The 27,021-nt window shown below is 40.0% G+C and overlaps 1 protein-coding gene across 3 annotated transcripts in view; it reads left to right on the forward strand.

The window, feature by feature from the left end:
- The first annotated feature begins 3,902 nt into the window (after positions 1-3,902).
- Positions 3,903-27,021, forward strand: part of GC (GC vitamin D binding protein) — a 259,845-nt gene continuing 236,726 nt past the window's right edge. For all 3 annotated transcript variants that reach the window (XM_066574902.1, XM_066574899.1, XM_066574901.1), the window contains exon 1: positions 3,903-3,979. In XM_066574902.1, the coding sequence (XP_066430999.1) occupies positions 3,922-3,979 (58 nt within the window). In that variant the 5' untranslated portion in view covers positions 3,903-3,921. The remainder of the gene's footprint in view (positions 3,980-27,021) is intronic.

The raw sequence follows: 27,021 nt of genomic DNA on the forward strand, positions 1-27,021 counted from the left end.
TTCTGACTTGGCTTTTAATTCCCAGTGGTTGTTACAAGACTTGTATAAAAAGTCTAACATTGACTTGCAGGAATGCTGCCTTCCAATAGGTTGCACTGCAACCTAAGGGTTCCTTCTCCCTTATTTGCATATTAACCAGATGAGCATGAATGGCCTTATAAGTCTCCTCACTCACTTTCGTTAACAGTTTTATATATTACATTAAACTGGATGTAAGCATTAGATATTTACTTCAGATCCTACTGATATCAACAAAATCATGTAGTAATTTAGCATGCTTAACCTTTTGTTCTCTCAGAGGTAAATGGAACTAGATGTGTCTTGTAACTGCTCAGGTATTGAATTTCTTCTAGGTAACAATGTGGAAAGATTGGGCATCAGGGATCTGAACAAATAGGAATATATTTTGTTAAAAGCTGCATAATCACCTGTTTAACCCAATGGCAAAGCATTTCAATTTGCTGCTTGGATTGCTCAAGAAGCACTTGAAGAGACAGGGAAGTGGATGCCCCTAGGCACCTGCACTTTTTGCCCTCCTTATAATCTAGCTATTTTGTTAGTACCATTATGTAGAGAGTGGCTGACTCTGTGCTACTGGGAACAGATTGCACATATAGACTGGTAGAGTTGGAAAGGACCTCCAGGGTCTTTGGGTCCAACCCCCTGCTCAATGCAGGATTCACTAAATCATCCCAGACAGATGTTTGTCCAGCCTCTGTTTGAAGACTTACATTGAAGGAGAACGCATCACCTCCTCTAGCAACCTGTTCCACGGTATGTATGTATGTGTATAAATATATTAGGGATTACAGTAATGGCTGTATCTGCTAGCCATGGCTGAACAGGGCGTGCAGCTCCCTAGTCAAGAGCTGTATTTGGGGTAAATTGATCACGAGCTAACGAACTATCCAAATCAATATCATTTCTCGATATTCCCTCATGAGTTGTCTATTCTATGAGTGTCTATTTGGGCCACCCAGTGATTTTGTTGTAAATATAAGGGTTTAGCTAGCATATTTTGATATTTCATTGGTTTCGTGAGTAACTGCAGTTCTTAACCAAACTGGAGATGAGGAAAGGGTGGGGAGATCTGTAGGTCAAGTTTTGATATACAATATCTGAAACGAAAAAACTTTTGGAACAAAAATATTTTGAATGCTTTCAATAATTAAACCTTTATTTTGTTTTCATTTTTGAAGAGTATCTTTGCAGGGATAGGGCTTAGTAACTGATTTAGTGGAAATATTTTAACAGAATTCTTTATCTTTATGCGACTTAACTTCTATTCATCTTTCTGTAAAACTGTGAAATACATCATAGCAAATATTATCCTATCAGAAGACAATGGCCTTCTGCCCTAGTACCACGTCAATCCATTTGATTGTAAAAGAAATTTGTTAGACTTTGCAGCCCTGATGTTTTTTACTGTATAGGAATATGATAATGTTACTATTAAGTTATTTAAAAATACCTCAGTTAAGAAAAGAGATGAGGAATGTCCTAAATTTGAGAAGGTTAATTAATCTACATTTCAGGATATGTTTAACCTTGAGATCTTAGAGGTACTGTAGCAGAGTAGTTAGATGTTTGATTGAATTATTTTCAGGCAAATGGAGCCACAGTGCAGTAATTACAAATCTCATAACTTATATTTTCATATTTAAATGTGACAGATTTGTGAAATACTGTGGATTATACACCACAATTAGTCTTTAAATACAGTAAAGTACATTACAAATGCACTGTAGTATCTTTTTGTGCAAATTAAGCCAAAATTTAGATATAATGAGCAATACTGGATGAGTTTTAAACTGGTTATGTAACGGTATAGGTACATGAGGCTGCTTGAGGTACAATTACAGTTCTATGCAGTCTCCTATGTTCCTTATATTTCACAATATACTGGAGCTATGATGAATAGAAATTTCTTCTCCTATTTATTGCATATTGTTTTTACTTTATTCTACATATTCTATTGTGTTTTATGGAAAATAATTTCCTATTCTCATGGCTTAAAAGTTTTAGAATTTGAGTTCTTTGTTTCCTTTGTTAAAAATACTTTTAGCACATCTTAATTACATTTATATGCGAAGAAACAGTAAAATTAGAAATGATTGATAAGCATAACAGAAGAAAAACCTGTTCACACTTCTGCATGTTCTTGAAACCGTAGAAAACTTGCAGGAATAATTTGGCCACTAAACAGGTGAAGATCAGGACTTTAATCAAAGCTGATCGTCTGGGACACATATTGAATAATTTGGTTTATATGGTTTACAGGTTTTAATGTGATATAGAAGCAAGGAACTTAGCAATTTTTCAATTAGTTTTTGTATTTTTTAAAATTTGTATTTCTTTAAGGGATATATAATATATAGTAATACTAGATGCATTAAATTTGCTTTATTGTAACATTTGAATAAGAGGTTGTAGGTAACTTTAACAACTACTAAGTTTAGTAGTAAAATATATGCCTAATATTAATTATTATCACTATAGTGTTTATTGCACTTTCTTTCAGTTTTGGTTACTAAAACTTGACCATGGTCGTATTTTTTCTAATGATCACTTACCTGTTTCTACAGTTAGAGTATATATGGATCTTGTTAATTGCGTCATACTTTCTTAAAGTCATCTCAGACAAGCTAAAAATGTATCTTATTGGTAAGATATTGAACCTACTAAAAATTATTACTACCTACTAGTTGTGATAGAACTGTAGCATTTACTAATACTGCAAAGTGTTTTGCTATAATCACAATTATTTCAATAGTAGAAAAATATTTAAGATTATGTAGTATAAAGATGAACAATCATCAACTCATACTGAGATCTTCGTGTCTACATGACTTGACTTCTTACAATTCATAGTTTCTATTCTAAAGTAATTCCATAGACTGTGCTTTTGTGTTCTTGCAGGTAAGCATAGAGAGTGCAGAAGAAGTAGCTTAGCCCCATGTCTAGGGCCTTATGTCCATGGGCAGGTCATATAACGTATGCGGGTGTCCACAGCAGAATCCCACCCTGCCCACAGCCAAGGAGACATAAATATCTGTCTGGATCCAGTGCAGGTCTCCTGGGTCCCACCCGGATCTTCTTTCTTTTTCACTGTAGATGTGTGCGGAAGCTCTGGCTGGTGCAGTACCTTTCTTTTTTTAACTCCTGCTTTCCTGTGGTATTCACGACCCATCCGCAGTGTCAGCTACGGGCGGGCTTCCATTGACTTAAATGGAAGCCATTAGTTCGGGATTCGTTGTAAAATGGAGCATGCTGCAATTTGTTTTCCGGACCTAAAGGGCCGCAAAACAAATCCATATGCTTTAATGCATTTGCAGATGCCCATGTATTCCTATGGGCGGCTTGATTTGCAGATCTTCCACGTGGATCACCTGCATGGATTCTGCTAATCAGATCTGCATGTGGACATTGGGCCTAAGAAGGCCAAAATGATGCTCTGCCATATAAGAAGACACCAGTATTGTGGCATATTATAGAGGGTGGGGAACCTTATTACAGAGTTTCCATTTTGGTCCAGACACTTACTATCTACTTTTTTACAGATGGTAATTTATATTTTAACAGAAGCTTTAATTTCATGCAAAACAGTTTCATGCAGAATTCATGTTCTTTAATGTCTCAGTTTCCTTTCATTATGTACATAAGAAAGTAAATTAAAATGTTTACCTTAGACAAAGTTAATTATTGATTTTGATTGCAAAATTAGGCAACAGAATACCTGTATCTGTTTGTCCTCTCCTAGACTGCTCTTGTTGATGCTAAAACTAAAGGTCAAGGGCTGTACTACTCCTCGCTATAACCTTAAAATTAATCATTCATCTATATTGAGCTGTGTACAATATATAAATCCGAAGTGAAGCTGCCGAATGTGTATGTCACCACAGTTGCAGTAAAGCAGTAAGAATGAGGAGACTGATTGTTCTGCTTTTCATCATATCTCTCAGCCATGGCGACCCTAGAGGTAAGGAAGAAACAGATTTACTATTTGGTCTTGACTAGCAGTGTGCTAATTTAATGGCCATGTATTGAATGACTCATAGTGTGCTAGAAGGTTTATAGATGTGGGTCAAATCGCTGTGGCATACCGGACAAGTAATTTAGTTATTTCACAGCATGTCCGAATGACATTCAAAATGCAAAGCGTTGGAGGCTTGAGACAAAAAACCAAATCCCTGCAATTATTTATATTTATATACCCAGAAAAAAAATACTAATATATATTCAACTGTTGTCAATTATATTTGATATTTTAGAAAGCAGATGCTGTAGACAGATAGGCAGATACATGACAGACAAAGTTCGAAACTCTACAGACAGGTAGATCTCTTAGTGGGATCGTTAATCCTCAAATGTTGTTTTAACGCTTTCCTTTCCAGAGTGCACAGCTTAGAGGGTACAGTGTAGATAGACAGGTAAAGTGTAATATAATGAGTATTCTGAATTGTAACTCAATGCATTGTGTGTAGTCTATTGTTTTATATGAAACCAACTACATTATGTTCACTCACTTATCATAATGCATTATGGTAGCAACAGTCAATTGCTTTATATGAAACCAACTATATTATGTTTACTCAGTTATAATGGTAGCAGCACAATGCATTATGGTAGCAGCACGGCAAAATCTCAAAAAGTTTAATGACAAATGGATGAATTTGATTATAGTAAATAAATAATTTATAGTGAATTGGATTTATCATGTCAATCAGATATATCGTAAAACTGTTAGCACCTTTGAAGCCCTTGGTCATATTATTTTAAAGGGGTTTTCCCATCGTATTAGATGATATCATATCAAAAGGATGTTCTATCACTTTCTTATTTATGGGTTTCGACTTCAGGAACCTCCGTGATCCATTTGTTTAGAGCTGTTTTCCTTTCATACGTTTCCTTGTGCATAGATGCTCACAGTCACTCGCTGTGGGGCTACCCTTCAGATTACTTGAGAAAGGCGGCATAGTAGCACCGAAACGCGTAACATTCAATACTCTGTATGTTTCAATGTATTTTTTGTAATATATTAAATAAATATATCCCGTTATACAACTATCGTTGTTTGGTTGAATCCTATTGAAATAGGTTCCCTACTCTTTTTCTGACCCTTCAAATTATAGCACTGCTGGGATCATTTTCTGATTAGTGGGGGCTCCAGCAGTCAAACATGCACCATTCGGAAAGGGATTGCATATCTTAGTAATATACCATCACTTTAGAAGATAGCAAAATCCCTGAAAAGATCAATTATTTTGTGTAGCATTTATGAATATCTATTGTAAGTTCTGGAAACCCATTGTAAAATATCCATGCACTTCTGGTATATTCACATGCAGCACATTTTTTGTAGAAATTACTGTGACTGAATATCAGCTCCTTGCATCTGAATATGGTTGTTTAAGTGCTGAGCATACGGATTCCTGCAATCCCCAGTCAGATAAATGGGACAGTCACAGAAATTTCTGCAACAAATCTGAAACGTTAGACTTCAACCTAACTAAAAGCTATAACATAGAATTAGAATCCTCCTCAGGTATTGCTTCAGTAGGTTTCAAATATATCACTATCTTTATAATTTTCGGCATGCTTGCAACCCGAGGAGAGGTTGGAAAAGTATTTTGGCTTTCTGTTATTTTTTACAGATATGTCTTCTTACACCATGCTGCCCTAAGGGTTTGCTTTTAGTTATAGTGTGTTCAATATTTGTAAGATCTATAGATTTTTACTCTCCCTCTCATTTCCCACCGTTTTAGCTGATGAATTCTGTACTCATTGTACAGCTTATGACTTTTTGAAACATCAGTGAAGTGAAATCTCAAGCTGGGAATGGACTACATATCTAAAGGAACTGACAAGCAGTTTGCAAATAGCCGTGAGGCACAATGAATGATATATATTTTAGTTATTAAGTAAGTGATCGCTATAAGGAGCTATAATGCTGCTATTTCTCTCACTGTGCTAGCATGGAAGATGCTTGTCTATCAGAAGAATTTTTTTATATTTTAGTTTTAAATGGGGTTGTTACTTGTTATGAGAGTTCATTGACAATAAGCAGATCACAGGGTGTCGATGAGATGGAACCCCAGTTATATGTGAGGAACCTGGCAGTAAGTCATCAATTTCCCTGCAGCACCATCATAGGGGAAATCAAGCATTACACAGTTCCCATTCAAATCATTGGGTTGTCCATGCAATGTAGGACAGGACAAGTCTTCCAGAGAAAGATTCTGTTTCCAGCAGCTTTTCTGTCTGCCTAGTAAGGACCCTGAACAGTGGAACCCCTCTGTCGAGTAATCCCTTAATTTAAGTGATACTCAAGGGGCATCAAACCTCATCAGCCAGGTATGCCCAATTGCCTGTACGGTGCACCGGAAAGAATACAACATGGAGCAACCAGGTGTTGTTCTATAGCCCTTCTCAAAGAAAAAGCTAATTCACCAGAGGTTTTATTATAGGAATTAGAACAAATGAGTCTATAACAGACCTATCATAAGTGGACAATTCATTATAAAAAGTTTGATAATACGTAATATGATACTTGAACACATTATTTGATAAGAAGTACAACAATTTGGTAATAATGAATATAAATGTACTTTAGGAAAAGCTCATACACCTCCCAGATCCCAAGGACACGATGTGTTCACTAGCTTCGCATGAAGATGTATTAGCCCCTTAAATAACAAGTGTAACACAGAGATAATCATAATACTTTCACATCTACTAACGCAAAATCTCCAAATATAGTATAATACTGTTTTTTTTTTAAACCAGACAACTCCTTTCAGTTGTAAAAAATGAGTGTCTCCATCTGTTGCTGTTTGTTCATCCCATTACTCTTTCTAGTCTACATTTGTAAGCACTTCTGAGGCTTTAATTGAGGACAAAAATAATAAACCACTATACATTTCTGATTGTGTTCCTTTCCTATTAGTTTAAAATATGTTATTTAGTCTTATACAAAAGTACAAGCCAACATTCTGACAATGTTAAAGATTTGAAAAATACACACAAAATTAACATGTGAAAGGCTTTAGATCAAAGGTAAACTAAGTGAGCAATAGCTGATCTTTATTTTGTTATCCCAGACTTAATGCTAATGTCAGACTTTGTATCCTCAAAATCTGATGTAGAACATGTAATTTCTGTACATTTCGTAAAGACTTCCTTGTATATGGTGTTTCATTTGTACACAGGAAGTAACATTAAAAATGGAAGGTTAAAAAATGGTCATTAAATTGACAATTGCTTTTTGCTGCTGAGAAATCTTGTGGCTCCTTACATTCAGTATCTTTTTTTTTTTTTTTTTTTTTTCAATTTGTTCTTTATTGATTTTTTTTGTAAGGGTACATATAAAACATATAAAACATACATACATTGCTTATACAAGTCTGCATATATCAATGGAAACAAGCTGTTTATAGTAAACAAGAATTATATAACTTACTCTTTGTTTAGAGTCTTTGTATAGTCCATAGTTTTAACTTGAACGAAGATTATATTGATTATGCAGTAAAGTAAGTATTGTTTCTGCCAGGAACAAAATTACATTTGTCGTTATGTATAACATCTTTTAGTTTAAACCGGTAATAAACGATAAGATAACAATAGGGTATGGAGGGAGGGGGGGGGGGGGAGCAGGTGGGGGTGGGGAGGAGGGGGGAAGTTGGGGAGGGATGCTAAGGCATTATTATGTCACTTATCAACAACCACTATTAGGCCAAGTAAATTTGTAGCCATGGTTTCCGCCTTTTTCTTCCTCTTCCTTCGCCTTTTTTTTTTTTTTCTTTCCCTTCCCCTTTCCCCCCCCATTAGTTCCTTATTAGATTTATTCTCCCTTTAGGAAGGGTGGATGTGAAATAAACATACAAATATACTTTGCTTATGGAATTTAGCGTACATCAATAGAAGAGAGTTGTTTTCAATAAACAAAAGAAAACACAAAAAAAAAAAAAAAAAAGCGAAAATGACTCTTTGTGTGGAGTCTAACCAATACTATGCAATTAAATAGCAGTAGGGCATGGAAGGGGAGGGAGGGGGAAGAGGAGGGAGAGAGGGGGGGGCAGGGAAGGCGGAGGGGGTAGGGAAAGGTATGGGGAACTGCTTTGGTAATGTTATTTCAATAGTCAAACATCGGCTATAGGGTCAAGTGAATTTGTAACCAAGGGTTCCATTTGTTTTGGTATTTTACGAATTCTCCATTTTTTTAGGGCATATAATTTCTCATACGTATTGTGGTCGGTTAGGGACTGTATTAATTCTGGGATGGTGGGGACATTAGCAGCTCTCCACTTCCTTGACATCAGGAGCTTGGCCGCCAGGAGGATATGGCCCGCTAAATTTTTCATAGGTTGCGGGATATATTTGTTATCCAGTAACAGAATGGCCAATTCAGGGGATCTGGGAATGGACACCTTCGAGATTCTTCTCAGAAGAGAGAAGACCCCATCCCAGAAGAGTGAGAGCTTTGGGCATCCCCAGAATATATGTAGGATATTACCCCTGTGGCCACACTGTCTCCAGCATCTATCATCAGAATCCGTGAATGCTCTCGCCAAAGCTGTCGGCGTGAGGTACCATCTGGTCACAACCTTGGTATGGACCTCCAAGATATTTGAATTGATAGATGTACTGTTTGCCCACTTGAAGGCAGTCAGCCATTCCTCTGGTGAGAATTTTCTCCCCAGATCCCTCTCCCAATTGAGGACATGTGCTCGTTTTATTCCACCCATGTCTCCTGAGAGTTTGTCGTAGCAGGCTCTGACCTGGGAACGAGACACCGGGCATGGGTTGTTCAAAACATCCAGGAGGTCCCCTGACACCTTTATTTTTTCTATTTTAATAGAATTCAGTAAAGATCTTATTTGGAGATATTTGAAGGTCTCACCCGGGGGCAGATCAAATCTTGCGCCCAGAGATTGAAACGGAACCAACCCGTCTTTTTTTAATATGTCGCCTAAGTGTGTGATTCCTTTCTTAATCCAACTCTCCAAATGTAGGTTAGGGACAAGGTATTCTAGTGTGGAGATGGGAATATTCTCCATTTTTTTCCCCTCACGGCGGTTAGTGTTTTGGGCTAGCCATTTCCATGAGTCCAATGAAGCTTGTATTATTGGGGAGATGGATTGGGGTTTGTATAGTGGGAGCACCGGAGAGGAGAGTGAGGCCAACAGGGAAGCCAAGAGAAGAGAGCGGATAGGCCTTCCCTCATTCATCTGGGTCTCTATCTGAAGCCTGCTAGGGCCTATTTTTGTTTTTAACCAGTGCCTTGATTGGTTAATATTGGATGCATGAAGGTATGACCACAGGTTCGGTACACCTAAGCCTCCTTGTTTTCTATTAAGGAATAGGATGGATGCAGCAACTCTTGGTCTCTTGCCTCCCCATATGAAGTTTGAGAGTTGTTTTTGGAGCTTTGCCACCACCATCCTAGGGATTGGGAGAGTAACTGTGCGGAATATATATAAGATTTTGGGGAGAATTAGCATTTTATAGAGTGTAACTCTTCCCATCCATGAAGGTTCTTTTTTCGCTAGAGCCGCTAATTCTGTTTGGAGGTTGGCCAGCAAGGGCAAAAGGTTTGTTGGGACCATGTTGGTTAGGGGACTACATAGCTTGATTCCGAGGTATGGAATATCGTTGCCTCCCCACTTAAAGGGGAACTCTTCTTGAATGTTGAGTTTTAGAGAGTTGTCCATGTTGATAGAGAGAATTTGGGATTTGTCTATATTTAGTTTATAGTAAGAAACATTACTAAACTCTTGAATAGTTTTGTAGATTTCCCTTAAAGATGTGATAGGATCTGTGAGTAGCAGCAGGACGTCGTCCGCAAAAAGACTTATTTTGTGTTGTCTAATACCCGCCGATATTCCCCTGATTCTTACATTGGTTCTAATCGCCTCTGCCAGGGGCTCCATAATAAGCGTGAACAGAAGGGGTGATAGAGGGCAACCCTGCCGGGTGCCATTTGTGATATGGAAAGGTTTTGATGTAATCCCGTCTACTAAGACCCTTGCCGAGGGGGCGCTATATAGAGCCCGGATGGCCCCAAGAATACTCCCCCTGAAGCCGAACTTTTCTAGTGTGGCGAAGGCGAACCCCCAATGTAGCCTATCGAAGGCTTTTTCAGCATCTAAAGCCAATAAGACAGTTGGGGTATGGTCCGCCTCCGCCACTGCCATGAGATTCAGGACCCTCCTGGTGCCATCCGACGCCTGCCTTCCCTTCGTAAATCCCACTTGATCTCCGTGCACTATTTGTGGGAGAATTTTTAACAAGCGCTGGGCCAGTATTTTTGAGTAGATTTTTGTATCACTGTTTAGCAGTGAAATGGGCCGATAGTTCGCGGGTGAGTTCGGAGTTTTTCCTTGCTTAGGAATTGTGACTATAGTTGCGTTCAACATTTCTTTTGGAAGGCTACCTGTAGAAATTGCTTTGTTGAATGTATCGGTCAAACAAGGCGCCAGGTCCAGGGCAAAATCTTTATAGTATTCATTAGAAAATCCATCTGGACCCGGGGCCTTGTGTGCTTTTAAAGACTTAATTGTATCCTGAACCTCCAAACAGGAAACAGGGGAGTTTAATATTTTCAGTTGGTCTTCTGAGACAGTGGGAAGACTAATCCCCTCCAGAAAGCTGTTAATTTGTCGAATATCTGGCTGAGGCGTGGAGACATCTTTATTTAAATTATATAGGTTGGAGTAGAATACGCTAAATTCATCAGCTATGGCCTGAGGGTGGGTTATTTTAGTATTCGTTCCATCTTGCTTGACTAGGAATGGAATTTTAGTTGGCGCCTGACGTTGTTTTATTATCCTAGCCATCAGTCTGGAGGGTTTGTTGTATGCTGTATAATAGTTCATTTTTGAGAAATTCAAAGTTTTAACGTACTCGCCAATCAGCTCCTGTCGGAGACCACGGCGAAGGGACATCAATTCTCTGTGTAGATCAATTGAGGGGGATATCTGAATATTTTGCTCCACATTCGTGATTTGCGCGAGGATGTTATTTATTTGGAGCTGTTTCTTTTTTTTGTGATGGGAACTCATTTTAATTAAAATTCCTCTCATGAATGCCTTATGAGCACACCAGATGGAGAATACATCTACATTCGGGTTATTGTTTAATGAGAAGTATTCGGTTAATGCTTCTTTAATAGATTTTTTGTGCTCCGGAAGTCTCATAAGAGAAACATTGATTCTCCAGCTTCCAAGGGATGGGGGAGCCCGTGAAGTTTCCAGAGTAAGAGAAACGGGGGAGTGGTCTGACCACGTGGTCACTCCTATGTCCGCACTCTTCACTCCCGGAAGGGTCCACTTGTCCACTAAAAATAGATCAATCCTCGAGAAGGATCTGTGGCGTGGGGAGTAGTATGTATACTCTCTGGAAGTGGGATTAAGGCATCTGTAGGAGTCAAAGAGCGCTTGTTTGTGCAGCCAGGGGGAGAGCACATGAGACGTCCTGCTGGTTGGACTGGAAGAGTCAAGCTGTCTATCGGGCACGATGTTAAAGTCCCCACATATAATGAGTTTGCCTTTTTGGGCTTTGCGAATTTTTTTTGAAATTTTGTTTAAAAAGGAGATTTGTGAGGAATTTGGGGCGTAAACGTTGACTAAGGTTAATGGAGTATTATTGAATATGCCCACTAGGATTATGAACCTACCTTTGGGGTCTAAGATTTCTTCGGTGAGTGTAAAGTCTATCGTATCCTTAATAGCTATTATTGTCCCCGCTCTCTTCTCTTTGGCGCAGGATAAAAATATTTTTGGGAATTTTTTATGTGTGAATGAGGGGTGTTTTTCGGAGGCAAAGTGTGACTCTTGAAGACACAAAATGTCTGCTTTATCTCGGAGCGCATCTCTCCAAGCTGCCGACCTCTTGAAGGGGGAGTTAAGCCCTTTTACGTTTAGCGAGCATATTTTTAACGCCATCGTACAGGAGAATAATATGCAGTGGAATCTTGGACCCATACACAATTGTTGACTCTTATTTTTTCGGAGGTGGGAAGGCAAACATAAACATTCAAAACATAATTGTCTGGCCTTAAACAAAAAACGGCAGGGCCAGAAAACATACTTTTCCTAGAAATAGTAAACATATCTGTCAGATCTTAGTAATTCTGACGATTAAAGAGTGATCTCGCAGGAGTGGGATCCTGCAGAGGAGTGGGGGGTAGTAAAAGTTCGCCCAACAGATGAGGAAGTTCAACCTCCAATTTGTAAAGAGATGCGTATCTCAGCGGGGTGAGCAAGACTGTGTGCTTTCTTCTTCCTCCGGCTCTCGGGATCGTTGGTTGGGAGCTTTATTATGGGCTTCCTCGGCAATATGGAGGCCCCAAGCAGTAAGAGCTTTTACGCCGTCTTCCGGCTTGTTAAAGATGTGGGTGATGCCTTCTTTATGAAGGATAAGCCTAGTGGGGAACCCCCATTTGTAGGGTATTTTTTCCCTCCTTAGTGTTATGGTGACGCGAGAAAATGATTTTCTTGCTTGTATGGTAGTAGCGGATAAGTCCACAAATAATTTAATACTTGAAAACTGTGGAGGAAGGTCATGCATGTTGCGAGATGCGAACATAAGTGCCTCTTTGACATGGAAAAAATGAATTCGCGCTATGACATCGCGCGGGACATTCTCGTGAAGGAATTTCGGTTTCTGTAAGCGATGCGCTCTATCGATAACTAGCTCTTGACTAGGGGTAGAGGGCAGAAGCTTTTTTATTAATTGCATCAAAAAGTCCTTCAGATCTGCTGGACTGACCTTCTCAGGAATGCCCCTGAACTTAACATTATTGCGGCGATTGCGATCCTCCAAATCCGCCATTTTTATTTTGATCTGATCAACTTCTTCCTCCAGGGCATAATGGGCGTCTATTAACGTATTATGCGAGTTGGTCAATTCACTCATTTTATCTTCTATGTGTGACGTTCTCTCCTCTATTGCATTTATGGTAGAGGTAAATGTGGATGAGAACGTATGTAAGTCCTCTCTCATGGTACTTCTTAGGGCCAGCAACATCTCCTTTATAAACACCTCTGATGCGGGTTGGTCTGATGTGGGGACCATGTCAAGCAATTCTGAGTTATTGGATGGGGGCAATAAGGTGTTAACTGCCTCCTCCATCCTTGGTCTCCTTTTCTCAGGACTTGCAGATGGGGAGGAATTGACACCTGGGGGTGACATGTGGCTGGACGCCATTTTAGCTGGGGGGGAGGTGATGTATGTAGTGGGTGCTGTTGTTTCACTCACCGCTCCCAGATCTGGATGTCGGCGGGTGTCCCTCCGGGTGGATGCAGGGCTCTCCGGCAGTGTTTCCTGGCTCTCCGGTAGCGTTTCCTGGCTCTGTGGAGGAGCTGAAACGGAGCTGTGCAGATCCTTCATAGCGGAGAGGCGCGCTGCCGACGGGGTCCTCCTGCCGCTGCGAGCGGCGAAGAAGTCAGTTACCGGGACCGGGGAAGCTTTAGCTGTCTTCCTTCTGGTCATGGCTGCTTGCTGCAGGTAACGGTGAATCTCCGGAGGAGAAATAAAGCCCGCTGATGCTGTAGAAGTCGCTTAGGAGGTTGGAGGAGAGCGGAGCTCACAGAATGGCGACCGTCACTTTCCTCGGTTAGGCCACGCCCCCCATTCAGTATCTTTTTAACCCCCTTCCTAATGTGGATAAATTATGCACCATTTACTGATGTTTAAATATAGTTAATCTTCAATTTCTACTTCTTGCTTTTGATGCTGCAACACATATTGCGCAATGTCAGTGCTTGATGTCACTCATAAATGATCAATAGGAGATCTAATCAGATCTAATCAGAGGTGTAGCTTGGCCGTCTTAATTTATGGGACAAAGATTCAGTTGGCTGTCCTAAGCCTTTATCTAAATACCCTGGCAAAGGCAGAGTAACTTGATTACACCTCCCCTTCTACCAAGAACTCTAAGTGGTGTTTTCTAGTAGTGTTGCTCATTGTGATCCGCAGGCTTTAGAAATTTCCCTGATTTTCGACAAATCAGATTAGGTGAGTCCGACCCGATTTTTGATGGAAATCACAGAAAAATTGATTTTCCCAAAATGCCTGGTAAAGAGTTCAGAGTTCATCCAATCAGCAGCTAGGGTGCCTTGATAAAGTCACCAAATGCGTCCTTCATTTTGTATGTAGGCAGCAGTTTCATCGGACACCTACATCACATGAACTATCCACATACAGATGTGTTTACCCTTACCTTATCTCCATTCGAGATATGTACAGAAATGTGGAATGTGAGATCCTTGGACTGAACTGCAATTCTATCAACTCAAAAAATGTTTTAACTGAAAAAATGGCAATACAGCTTTTCAGACAGCAGGTGGCGCAGTGCTTAACAAAAGGTTTTTTCTTTTTTTTTTTTCTAATGTATCCCATGCCAGCTTTTTAAGTACGGAAAATTCACACATTGTCAAAAGGGTTTCATTGTGTGTCAAACCTGTAATGGCACTGTCTACAATGCACAGGGTGCAAAGTTTAAGGGCTCAGTCACACGGACGCATCGGCGCCCGTGTGACTGCAGGTAGCAGACGGCCGTATCTGAAGACGGACGTCTCTCTCTGCAGCGCCGGAGGTAAGAACATGTGACCGGCTTCATTGCCGGTCATGTGTTCTTTCATCAGCGCTGCAGAGAGACGTCCGTCTTCAGGTATGGCCTTCTTCTTTCTGCAGTAACAGCTCAGTCACACGGGCACATCGGCGCCGGTGTATGGGTGCCGATGCGCCCGTGTGACTGTGCCCTCAGACTCAATTCAACATTTTTTAAAGTGTGAAGAATCTGTATTAATTCGACCTTACTGTCTGCATGGTACGTAAAATTCTGTAGTGAAACCACCATGAATCTGTGTTAAAATCTGTATGTGTTATATGTGGAATTTGTCATGGATTTTGCTGGGGAATTCATCCTTTGTATTTCAGTTTCTTATACAAAGAAAATCTATCACTATCCAGTAGTTTGCCTTGTAACTATTTTCTAATGTCTCTGCTCTTTGCTTCATAACATTCTGAGTTCAAGGTTCCACCTAAAAGTGATTTCCTTTTTATGTTAAGAATAGGTGATTTTAATTGGAAATACCTCCCTAATATATATCAAACAGCTTTCCCTTCCCCCAATCGTTAGATTAAAGGGATATTCCAGGACTTTACAAACTTCTAACCTTTTACCACAATCAACCTCAGTGAAGTGTTCAACAATGACTTTTGATTACCTTAAAAGAGTGTTTGTGCTTCGACCAGGATGTGTCACATGAGCCCTGTCCTGATCTCGAAACTTCCTCTGATGTAATGACCATGGTTAGATGTTCCTAGCTTCCTGTCCTGACCATTCTGTCTCAGCCGCATGAGTATTAATGAGCTGGACCAGCAGTCAGGAGGGAAGAACAACCAGAGTTATGAGCAGGTACAGTACTTGTAACCTCAAAAGAGGATACTGCATGTTCACTAACACAACCCAGCACCGCGGTCTTCTCCCTCTGGCTGTTACTACTCTCATGGCTGTCATGCGTCGGGCAGTAGATTGTTATTTATTTATTCATAGATAGGAGCTCATAATTTATTCATGGACAAAATGTATAATAGTGGTTACATGAGCAAGAAAAGTTACACTTATGGATGGTGTGTTTGTACAGTATCAATCTTATTCCACAGCATTGCTATTCACTGGAAAATGGATCTGGAAGCCAAATGTGTGTATTTACACTCCCATTGACTTTAATGAGAGTTGGAATTGGTCATTCCGAATCATAATGATTTTGGTGAAACTTGTCCGATCCAAATGAAAAACTATTTCACAAATCGCTCATCATTATTTTCTAGGCTCCTGCACTATATAGGAGCTTAGGAAACAGGGAAGCATTTGTGTTCTCTTCTTTATTATATATGTTCAGCATGACTATTGTGTAGTCTATTCTGCAATATCAAGAGAAAGAAATAGAATAAGCTGATAAAGTAAATTTAAAGAAAACATCAGGACTGTACAATTTGCTTTAACATAACTTTGATTTTATCAATGCAAAAAGTTTTTCATGCTCCAGAATATGTCCCAATCATAATACTGCGGACTATTGAAATACATAAAATTTTAGACTCACCACACATATATGCACTTCGCTTCAAAGAAAAAGAGGAAGAAAGAGATTTTTTACTAGTTCTTTTTGCTAGTCGGCAAATAACATTGTCCTCTAGGGAAATTAATTGTGTAACTTAAAACAACTATGGAATTCACAAATAAATATTTCCCTACTGTGACTGCATAGGGCTCAGAGCTCTAATCTCAGCACTGCTCTATAAAAACAAGCATTGCCCTACAGCATTTTTTATAGCCCTGTCTTGTAGTAAATAACGTATAGCACTGAACTGTGCTTGAGATCAATAAGGAAATTCAATCAATAGAAAAGAAAATGATTTAATAAAACGTAACAAAAAAAACTTGTAAGTATAGAAATAAGTAAAAATGGCTTTAGTGAATAAGCTCAACTTAAAGGGGTTGCACAGGATCAGAAAAACACGGATGCTTTCTTTCAAAAATAGCACCGGACCTGTCCAAAGGTTGTATGTGGTAAAACAGATCATCTTTAGTCAAGGGATGAGAGAAGAGATGGATGAAAGTCAAGGGAGGAGTAAATCTTAGATTTTTGCTTCCCCTTGCTAATGTCACTATGATAACCTTAGAGCAAGGAGCACCATATTCTATCTTAATCCTTTACTTCTGAATCCCTCTGGATGATCATATACATCTACAGCAGTAGATTTTAACACATGTAGACATAAAGGTGCACACTGATGATTGCATAGACCTAGCAGCTTCGCCCGCTGTCAGGGTTCGAACCTGGAAACTGCTGTGCTCCAAACGGTGTCTCACCCTAGTGAACTGCTGGACAGCTCACCAGCTGATCCGTGGCATTGTTTTTGCTCCTGTTGAGCCAGTTCATGTCTGGCTTTGCCCATTCCCTTAAGTAGGCGTACTATAAAAGCTTGGCCCTGCCACTCCCTCCTTGTGTGTTTGTTGAGCTCTCAGCCTTTAAAAAAGCTCCTTCCTATACCAGCTACCTCTGAAAGAAGATTGTTCTCTGTGTACTGACCACTGGCTTGTTTCATGACTATGTCTCTGCTGAAATCCTCCATTCTGCATTGCCCTCTCTCTGTACCAACCCCTGGCTTGCCTGACCACATTGCTCGCCCTTTCTGGCTACAACTAAAGACTCCAATATAGTGCCACAACAAGACAAAATAAGCACGCCCAAATGTCATATGGGATATACATTGAGCCATGCATTACACCTGGCCATGAAAAGCATGTTATTCTGTACAATTATCACCATGCATTGACCCTGTGATGCCATATTTCTTTTGTAGGAATCTGTCTTTATTTCAATGCAATATTTTAATACAACTAGGCTACTTTTGTCCCTGCATTAGACTCAGTTCAGGGTTTCCGCCTCTCTGCACCATTTTTAGAGGAAGGAAACTGAAATAAAAAAACCTGAAAAATAAATCCTTTTCCCCCATTAATTTCAATCGCATTTTTAAAAAAATGGCTTCCGTTTGCTTCCATTTCGCCAGGTTTTCTGTCTTTTTGGACTGAAAAATATTTACTTTATTATTTATGTATATGACTTTTGCTAGTTTTTGGCTAATTGTGTGCTACTCTTGCCAGATGTTTGTGTAGTGTCTCTCTCATCTGTGTGTTGCACTTATCCAATGTGAATGGTGTGGCCTTATGGCGGTTTCACACGGGCATATGCATTTTTGCGCATGACTCAGATAAACATATTTGCGCTACAAACGAATCTTTTTTGGCCATCTATCGGTTTAATTTTGTGCTTGCAATGCATGTCTTTTTGTGCACGGGACACAACTGTTGAAGAAATGTAGTCCCCTTTAACATGGGCTGATGCCTTTAACACTTCGGCAGTGTTATGCTGACCTTTAAAGAGCTATCATCTGATTATAATATTGCACAAGTTCTTAGAATAGTAGAGACACACTGTCTATCCAACAAATGGTTTGGCTTTCTTAAATTATTTTCACAAGAATCTCCTGTCTTTAATTAATGGTGTGGACATGTATTGTCCAGCTCTAATTAAATCTAGAATTGTCACCACCAGATGTTAGCTTGTTTACGCCAAAGTTCTGTACTAGTGTGGGAATATACCTCTGTAGCCAAGAATGTATGTAACTATATACCTTGATTATGCAATTTGTTTAATCCCTCCCCTTCTCTGTATGTTTGGCACACCTACTTTTTATTATTATGAAGTATGAGGGTGCCGCTGCAGAAGCTGGGACTGCTGCTTTACCCTTTGAGTAGTTGTAAGCCGTGTACCGGGGTGGGCTCCCCAGGATACAGCGAAGTCACAGACAAGGAAAACGTCTCTGACACCAGTTCAGGTGCAAACCGAATTTTACTAAAGCCCTGTGGCCCACGTGACCACAAACAATAGGTAACCCAACAAAACTCACATACACTCAGCCAGATGGCTGAGGCCCTTGTGCTGTACAGCGCTGTACTCCCAAAAGGGCGCTACTATAATAGACTATGCTTTTACCTAATGGGCAGGCCTAAATAAACCAGCCCCTTGTTACCTATTAATACCGTTACTAAGGAACAAAGGAAAGGGAGAGTGATCTGAGTACCGGCGGTGCAGCACAACAGCTTACAGACTTAACAACACTGACTCTATCCCCCCAGACCAATACAATATGGAACACGTATAAAGAACAGCGGCTATATAGCCAGGTGAATGTTCTCCAGAGGTTCTTACTGACGGCTGAAGTGTGGCCTGACACGGTCCATAACCCTACCTAATCTAACTACAGGCCAAAAGGCAGTCCCAAGTAACTTGGCGCCAAAATTTGGTGTCTTGCGTGCACGTAGACCGGTCTGCTGTTTGATCAGCCAAAAAGTCTAGACGGATGAGGGGCTCCTCCAGAAAAGTGTGCGGTACCGCAGAGAGCCGTTACTCACTTCCTCAGCGGCATCCAGTATTGTCCACACAATATCCAGTCTCGCTCCGGTTGTTCAGCAACATCCCCGGCAGCAAGTCTTCTCCCATCCAGCGGGCATCTGGTCAAAATCTGAATCCGCTGCAGCTCTGGTCCCTTCAGGATACGACCTCCTTCCCTCTTCCATAGCTCCACTCAGATGGCTTCCTCGACCAACTGTCCCCTCACAGTGTACGCACACTTTTTATTTTTTCTCCTCCCGTGCGCACGCTGTAACCAGGCAACGGGTGCTCCAATCACAGGCTACCATGGTCCTGTCCTCTCACAGCTTGACCAAAATCTTTTCTGCAGAACAGTGCCCTCTTGTGGACAAATAATAAAACACACAGTAGTGGACTATTTACAGTAACAAGAACAATGTACACATATTGGAGGCTGTCTCACCCTCTCACATAGACTCAGCATGTGTTGTCTGATTTATTTAAAGGGTGTGGTCGCATGCGACTCTTGTCTCAACTCTACCTGATCTAAAGGATTATGATTACTATCACACAACCATGCTCCGATTTAGATGGCTATTTAGCCTTATGAGTTTCAGATGTGTTCTTTTTCCCGTAGAATTACCCAACGTCTTGCGCATCTCCTTAGACTTTGCACGCACATATGTGCACCCCCCATAGATTTCTATAGGGACCTATGGTGTGCAAATGCACACAAAAGTAGAGTACGCTACATGTTTTCAATACGTCCGGAAGATGCATGCAAAAAACGATAATGGGAGCAAACCTTTTGAAATCAATGAATTCTATTTTCTGCCTATTGCGTTCACAAATTTGGTGCACACAAATACGCCTGTGTGAAGTCGCTCTTAAAGGTGAATTCCAGTGTGAAACATTTATTTGCTGTCTATACATTAGGCCTCTTTCAGACGAGCGTTTTTCTGGCATGTTATAGGCATGCCAAAAGATCACGTCTATTAGGTCCAATGGTTTCCTATAGAAGCCTTCACATGAACAATTTTTAGCCACGCAAAATATTCGCATCTGCAAAAAATAGGACATGCGTGGCTACAATGCATGCATCTATGGTCTATGCTGCGAGAAAAAGATAGGACCTGGCCTATCTATGCTGCTAGTCATGCATAATTCCCTCGTGTGAATGTGCAAATTATGCACGTTTTTTACACACGTGAGAGGCTTTCTTTTCACGCAGCTATTTGTGCAAAAAAAAAAAACGCTTGTCTGAACGAGGCCTCATTTCTTCAAGTTCTAGGAGTTAAAAGCAGCCGAGTATGAGCCATTGGCTATATCTATAACTGCCATCTAGCTGTATGGAGTGTCAGCCCAAATACTGCCACTTAATAGAAACTCCTCCTCGCCATGATTGAGTGGTTGAGAGGGTTACCAGAAGGGAAGTTCCCCATCCTGGTGATCGGTGGTGGTCCCAGAGCAGGACCCTATTGACTTAACGTGTAACACAAGGGGATAGGTGGTAAATGGTATTGTCTAGACCACATGTCTAAGGTATTTAACCATTTTTTTATCAGTTGGTTTATAATCGGAATTTTGAGCTTCCTGGAATGTGTCCACATTTATAATTTAGCATTTCACAAATGCAATAATAGGACTCCTTTCTAAAAGCTTTGTTATTTAGTATAGATTATATTTTGGAGTGAGGTTGAAACCTCTAAGATATTTTCAGGGCACCAAGATAAGATATTGCAAATGTAAAATAATAACGTAATTCATCATATTGCAATCCGAAATCAGACAAAAGCCATGCTTCTAGAAGTGCAATTTGCTGTATTATAAACTAGGTTTTTTAAGAGCAAAAAAAAAACCTGAAAAGCTTTTATGTGTAGCTATAGCTTCTATGTAATTATGCTTTACTTTGTAATACTTTCTCAGTTTTTTTACTGCAATATGGAATATATTATAATAATAACCTCATCTCAAGCTTATCTTAAATAAAAGGTTCAATTATAGTTTAATTATATTTCCAGGCTGCTGTAAAATATCTTGTTGTGTATTACTCTTGATAATAAAGTAATGTAGTGATTTCTAAATGTTTTTCTGTTGACCTGTCATCAGTGCAGGCTGATTCCTCATGCCCTGTTGTATCACTCTACCTGTTCTACTCTGCCTAGCTCTTCAACCACCAGAACACCTGTTGCTATACAGCAAATATGGTCATAGCTCTCACCATAATGTTATCTTCTAGGAATGAGAAACATCTTATTTTATTTAAATTAGATCATTTTTATTGAATGTATATTTTTGAATACAACTACCCCTTAATTTCTACACATTTATACATGCATAAAAAAACATTACCGCATTCAAACAATTCATCATAACTAGAGATGAGTGAGCATACTCGTCCGAGCTTGATGCTCATTCGAGTATTAGGGTGCTCGAGATGCTCGTTACTCGAGACGAGCACCACGCGGTACTCGTCTCGATTAAACGAGCACTGACCATTGAATTCAATAGAGCCGGCAATACAGCCGGCTCCATTGAAAGCAATAGCCTGCCGGCGAGCGCGGGATGAATTGTCGGGAAGGGCTTAAATATATAAGCCCTTCCCTGCAATTCATCCAGAAATGTGTAAAAAAAAAATATATATATATATATATACTCACCTTGTCCCGGCAGAACGATGTTAGCCCATTGAATTCAATGGAGCCGGCAATACAGCCGGCTCCATTAAAAGCAATGGGCTGCCGGCGATCGCGGGATGAATTGTCGGGAAGGGGTTAAATATATAAGCCTCTTCCCTGCAATTCATCCAGAAATGTGTAAAAATAAAAAATATATATATACTCACCTGGTCCCGGCAGACGGAGTTCAGCGCGGCCAGCGGCAGTCCTCCTGAACTGCTCTGAACAGCTGTGAGTAGTATTCAGCAGCCGGGGATTTAAAATCCCCGCCTGCTGAATGAGCTGCCTCTAATTGGTCACAGCCTGACCAATCAGAGGCAGATTCCACTCACACACCCATTCATGAATTTATGAATGGGTGTGTGACTGCTGCCTCTGATTATATATAATTTATATATATATAGATGAGCGAGCACCCAAATGCTGGAGTCCGAGTTATTCGTGTCGAGCTTTTCGTAAAATTCGAGAGCTCTACTCGAGTAACGAACCCTATTGACTACAATGGGTGACAAAAGCATTTTTGTATGTGGGATGCCGGGTGCCGAGTTTTTTTTTTTTTTTTCCTAGGTTCATCTCTCTCTCACTCTCTCTCTCCTGCCTGCCAGATAAAACATTTGCCAATGATGCGTGCTGCGTCGCGGCGGGGAGGGGCCAAAACTGGCCCATCACAGCGGGGAGGAGCCAAAAACTGGGGCAGGGTCGAACACGGCTTGATGCTCGTTCGAGTAACGAGCGCCATCGAGTATACTTGGCAGAGTATGTTCGCTCAACTCAAATATATATATATATATATATATATATATATATATATATATATATATTTAGACACATACAAAAAAGGGAAAAAACTACATCTTCTTCATCTTTTTACCTCTCCCTTAACCCCACCAAATTTCCTCAAACTTAATCAAACAGCCTCTTTTTTGATACATCACCCCACTAACACCACCTTTCCAAAGATATAACCTCTAATTTTGGCGACAAAATCTCCTACTATCGGGGGGCAGGCTGCATCCAATAGGCAGTTATCAACTTATGTACCAGATACAAGGCTCTCTGATTTCCCAAAAGAGTATGCCCATCAAGAGTACCCAATATACAAGTCCTGCGATTAAGACCAATATCAACAGGATGTATTTTTTAATTAACTTTATTGGGAATTGCTGTAAGTAATAAGAAGGCATGTGTATATATAAATATGATATTACACCCACTGTAGCTCCAGCACACCCAAGAAAATTCATAAAAGGGTGTTGAATAGTAAGCACAGATACTGACCAGGCCTGAGTAGCAAACTTGTGTCATAACTGAAGGAACTGGAAAATATAATTATGGGGATCATCATAGAGTTTTCTAAAATATTCAAAACTATAAGAAAGACCCCAAGAATATACCAAGAAGATTACCTCTGGTGAAAATCTATTTAACAAACGATTCTGGCAATTTAGGGTTTCACCAGAGGATGGGTGGAAATCTAAATTGTAATCGTAAATCCATCTAGTTGTAAAATCTGCTTAAATTTGTTCCAGAATATAGTTATTGAGATAATTGTCGAATCTAGTCCCTCTCGCACATACTGTTATAGGGGAGCTATAACCTGTCATTTTAAAAACTAGTCTGTCATTCAATGCCACCCCATTTCTTTCTCCCTACTTATTTAACTGTTGCAATTGAGATGCCAAAAAAATATATACAAACATTTGGAATTGCTAACCCTTTAGACTGCTTATCCCTTTAAAGGGTCTCCCATTTATTTCTAGCGGATTTCTTGTTCTACAATGCACTCCTGGTTCTCTCTGTATCTACAATGCACTCCTAAATATCTTATGGAGTGTAAACAAATATTGTGATGGAATCTACAAAGTATATAAGGGAGTTTTGGCATCACAACAATTTTATCAAGATTTTCCCTGACAATTATCGAGAGATGCTTCCAAGCATTGACTGTACCATCAAACATTTGTACCAATGGAAGCAAATAAGCAGAAATATAAATTTGAGGCTTAGAAGATACCACAACTCCCAAATATTTGAATTTCTTCAGTATCAAAAATGGACATAATAGGACGCATTTATCTGCCCACATCCCCTGTATACAGCAGCAGATCATCTGCATATAATGATATACGCTCCTCAATTTTTCCTTACTGCAATCCAACTATTCAGGTGATTGACCTATCAAACCAGCCAGTGGCTCAAAGAGAAGAGGAGATAAGAGTCATTGCTAAAAGTTATCTGTTTGCAAGTACCTTCAAAAGGATTTTAACATCAGTAGTCAACAGAGATATTGGACGATAGGAATAAAGAAGAGACAAATCCTTTCCTGGAATGAATTTATGGTTTCTAGTGAGAATCCACAAGTGTTTGATAACACAGTTTATATCTTACCATCATTGTGTAATAATTATTTATGTACAATTGAATCAAGGACATCTTTTGCTGCAAGAATATGCCCGATAATCTAAAAAAAATAAGATGGAAAGTATTCTAATAACAAGACCACAAAAAACACTACAGACATCATATACAAAAGAGAAAATATAAGCCCTGCAGAGTTGATCGTGCAGTTTAGCAATAGGACATTTTTGTCCTCATCACTAGCAGCAGGTCAGTTACTTAATAATGGTAACAATTACTGTATATTGCCAGCATTTTCTAACATTTAGGACAACAGAGAGAATAGAATCAAGAGACAATGGAAGGACACTTAGAGAGAATCTCCACATTTTATCATCAGTCAATTTTAATAATCCTTATTTATATATAGTGCCAACATTTTCTGAAGCAGTTTCCAAATCAGAGTACAGGTACAGAAAAAAAGTAATTTTTAGGTCAAATATGTTGATTAATTCTTTAAAGAGAAACTGTCATCCATTGTAAGCAATATAAACTAAGTTATGGTGCTTACAGTTTAGGTGATGTGGAGTCCAAAGAGCCTCTTCTCATACTCACCTGGTCCGTCATTCCTGCAGTGTCCCCTGGCATAGTCTGTGCACATACAGCCAGCTTGACTCTTTAGAAGTCTGTGCATGTGCATTCCCATAAAGATGAATGAGTGTGCACAGCCTTCTGAAAAGAGTCGCACCGGCAGTGTTAGTATGAAAAAAGGCTCACCGGACTCAACATCACATAAACTGTAAGCACCATGACTTAGTGTAGTAGTTATTTATGTAACTTAGTTTATGGTGCTTATCGTAAATGATGACAGGTTTCCTTTAGTGTAACTTTACAGAGGAAAGCAGTATGGTGGCTCAGTGGTTAGCACAGTTGGCTTTCAGTGCTGTGGTCCTATCCAGGGTTCAAATCCTACCAAGGACAACATCCCAAAAACTAAAGTAATGGGGGCGGAGGAGAAGGGGCACTTAGTTGGAGAATATAATTCTTTTACTTACACTTCACCCCTGTTGCCCCACTGTGTGCCCACCAGACTACTGTTCTCTGCATTGAGTGGACTACTAGAGTGTGTGCACATAACATGAAGGATTTGTCTCTTCATTATATGCACATATCCACTAGTCTACCTTATGTAGTATGAAAATTATATCCATCAACTCAGTGCCCCTTTGCCTTTGTGACCAATACTTTTGTTTATGGGGCTCATAGCAATTGACCAAGTCTGATTAAAGTATGTGTGTGTGAGTTTTTGATGGCCTTTTTGTGGACATATGCACATGTTTAAACACATCAATATATCAAAAAAGACATGCACAAAAAAAGGGTGAACCTGGTTTAAATTTATGCATATAGAGGAGATTTGGAGCTACGTATCAGAAAAGCAAATCTATAACCACTCCAAAGTTATGTTAATTCATTGAAAGATGGAATAGACTTTGGACTAAATTGTTTCTACAATTGTTCCCTTGCTTATACATATATAAATAACTAGCTGATATACCCGGCCTCGCCTGAGTTAATTTGATACAGGTGTTTATGTGTTGTTTGCATGGAAAATTTTATGAAGTCAAGGTTACTTGACTTCAGCGGTATAATATATAACAACCAATCACAGTGCAGCTTTCATGCTACCTCAGCAGTATAATTTATAATAACCAATCACAGTGCAGCTTTAATATTACATCAGCAGTATAATATATAACAACCAATCACAGTGCAGCTTTAATATTACCTCAGTGGTATAATATATAACAAGTAATCACAGAGCAGCTTTCATGTTACCTTAGCAGTATAATATATAACAACCAATCACAATGCAGCTTTCATGTTACCTTAGCAGTATAATATATAACAACCAATCACAGCGCAGCTTTCATGTTACCTCAGCGGTATAATATATAACAACCAAACACATAGCAGCTTTCATGTTACCTAAGCGGTATAATATATAACAACCAATCACTGCACACCTTTCATCTTACCTCAGCGTAATAATATGTAACAACCAATTACATGGGGGAAGCTGTAAGCTGTGAGAGGCTCAGTGGGGAACTTAGTGATACAAGCTGAGAAGCAGACAGGGAGATCAGGGCATTAACGGAGAGGTTAAAGTTGTCAAAGATGAAAGTTGTAATTTCACAGGATAAAAAGTGGGGGAGCCAGGTGGCAAAGTGATCAAGAATTAGGCCGCCTGCACACGAGCGTTCCGGATTCCACTCGCGGATTTTCACGCGCGTATGGTACCTAAATGTGCTTGCGGATAGGTGCGGATGCGTGAAAAATCACGCGTGGATATACGCGGATGTGTTGCGGAAAAAAACGCGCAGAAAAATCCGGAAGACACCCTTATTGTAAACCCAACCCCTAGAGAACTGCCCATTCCCTGGAAAACAGCTTAAAAACCAACACCCAGACTCCGTTTTGTCCCTCTTGCTTGTGCGAGCACCGTTAAATTATTCTGGCAACATGCTTTCACCCGGTGAGCAGATGTCTTTGTGGGCATGGTTGATCCATGTCACTTTTTTCGGACGTACTGCGGTAACGGAGGAGGAAGAGCCCCCCAGGAAAAAAAGGAGGTACTGGGTGCACCCTGGCTGGTGTCTGCTGGCTGCTCTCTGGTAGATGAGGGGACTGAAAGGACAGATCTGCAGTTGAAATGTGCCTGTGAAGCTCTGTGCTGTGTGTTGGGACGCCTCCTACCATGCCTACTTCCTGTAGTCATAGCAACCAGTGACTCCATCCGCAGCTGCACTCCGGATGTACTGCGTGAAAAAACGCACCCATTCACTTGTATTGGAGGCTTCACGCGCATGATCCGACCAAAATTAGAACAGGTCGCAGATTTTTTCACTCGCGTGAAAAAACGCGATACACATCCGTCCGTCTGGGGACAACTGCAGATCCTCATAGGAGTATACTGGCTGCGGTCTGGGGCGGATTATGTGCCTAAAATCACGCGCTTGAAATTCTGCTCGTGTGCAGGCACCCTAAGGCCGCCTGCA

This window comes from Eleutherodactylus coqui, chromosome 7 (genome assembly GCF_035609145.1).
Source record: "Eleutherodactylus coqui strain aEleCoq1 chromosome 7, aEleCoq1.hap1, whole genome shotgun sequence".
Lineage (NCBI taxonomy): Eukaryota > Metazoa > Chordata > Amphibia > Anura > Eleutherodactylidae > Eleutherodactylus > Eleutherodactylus coqui.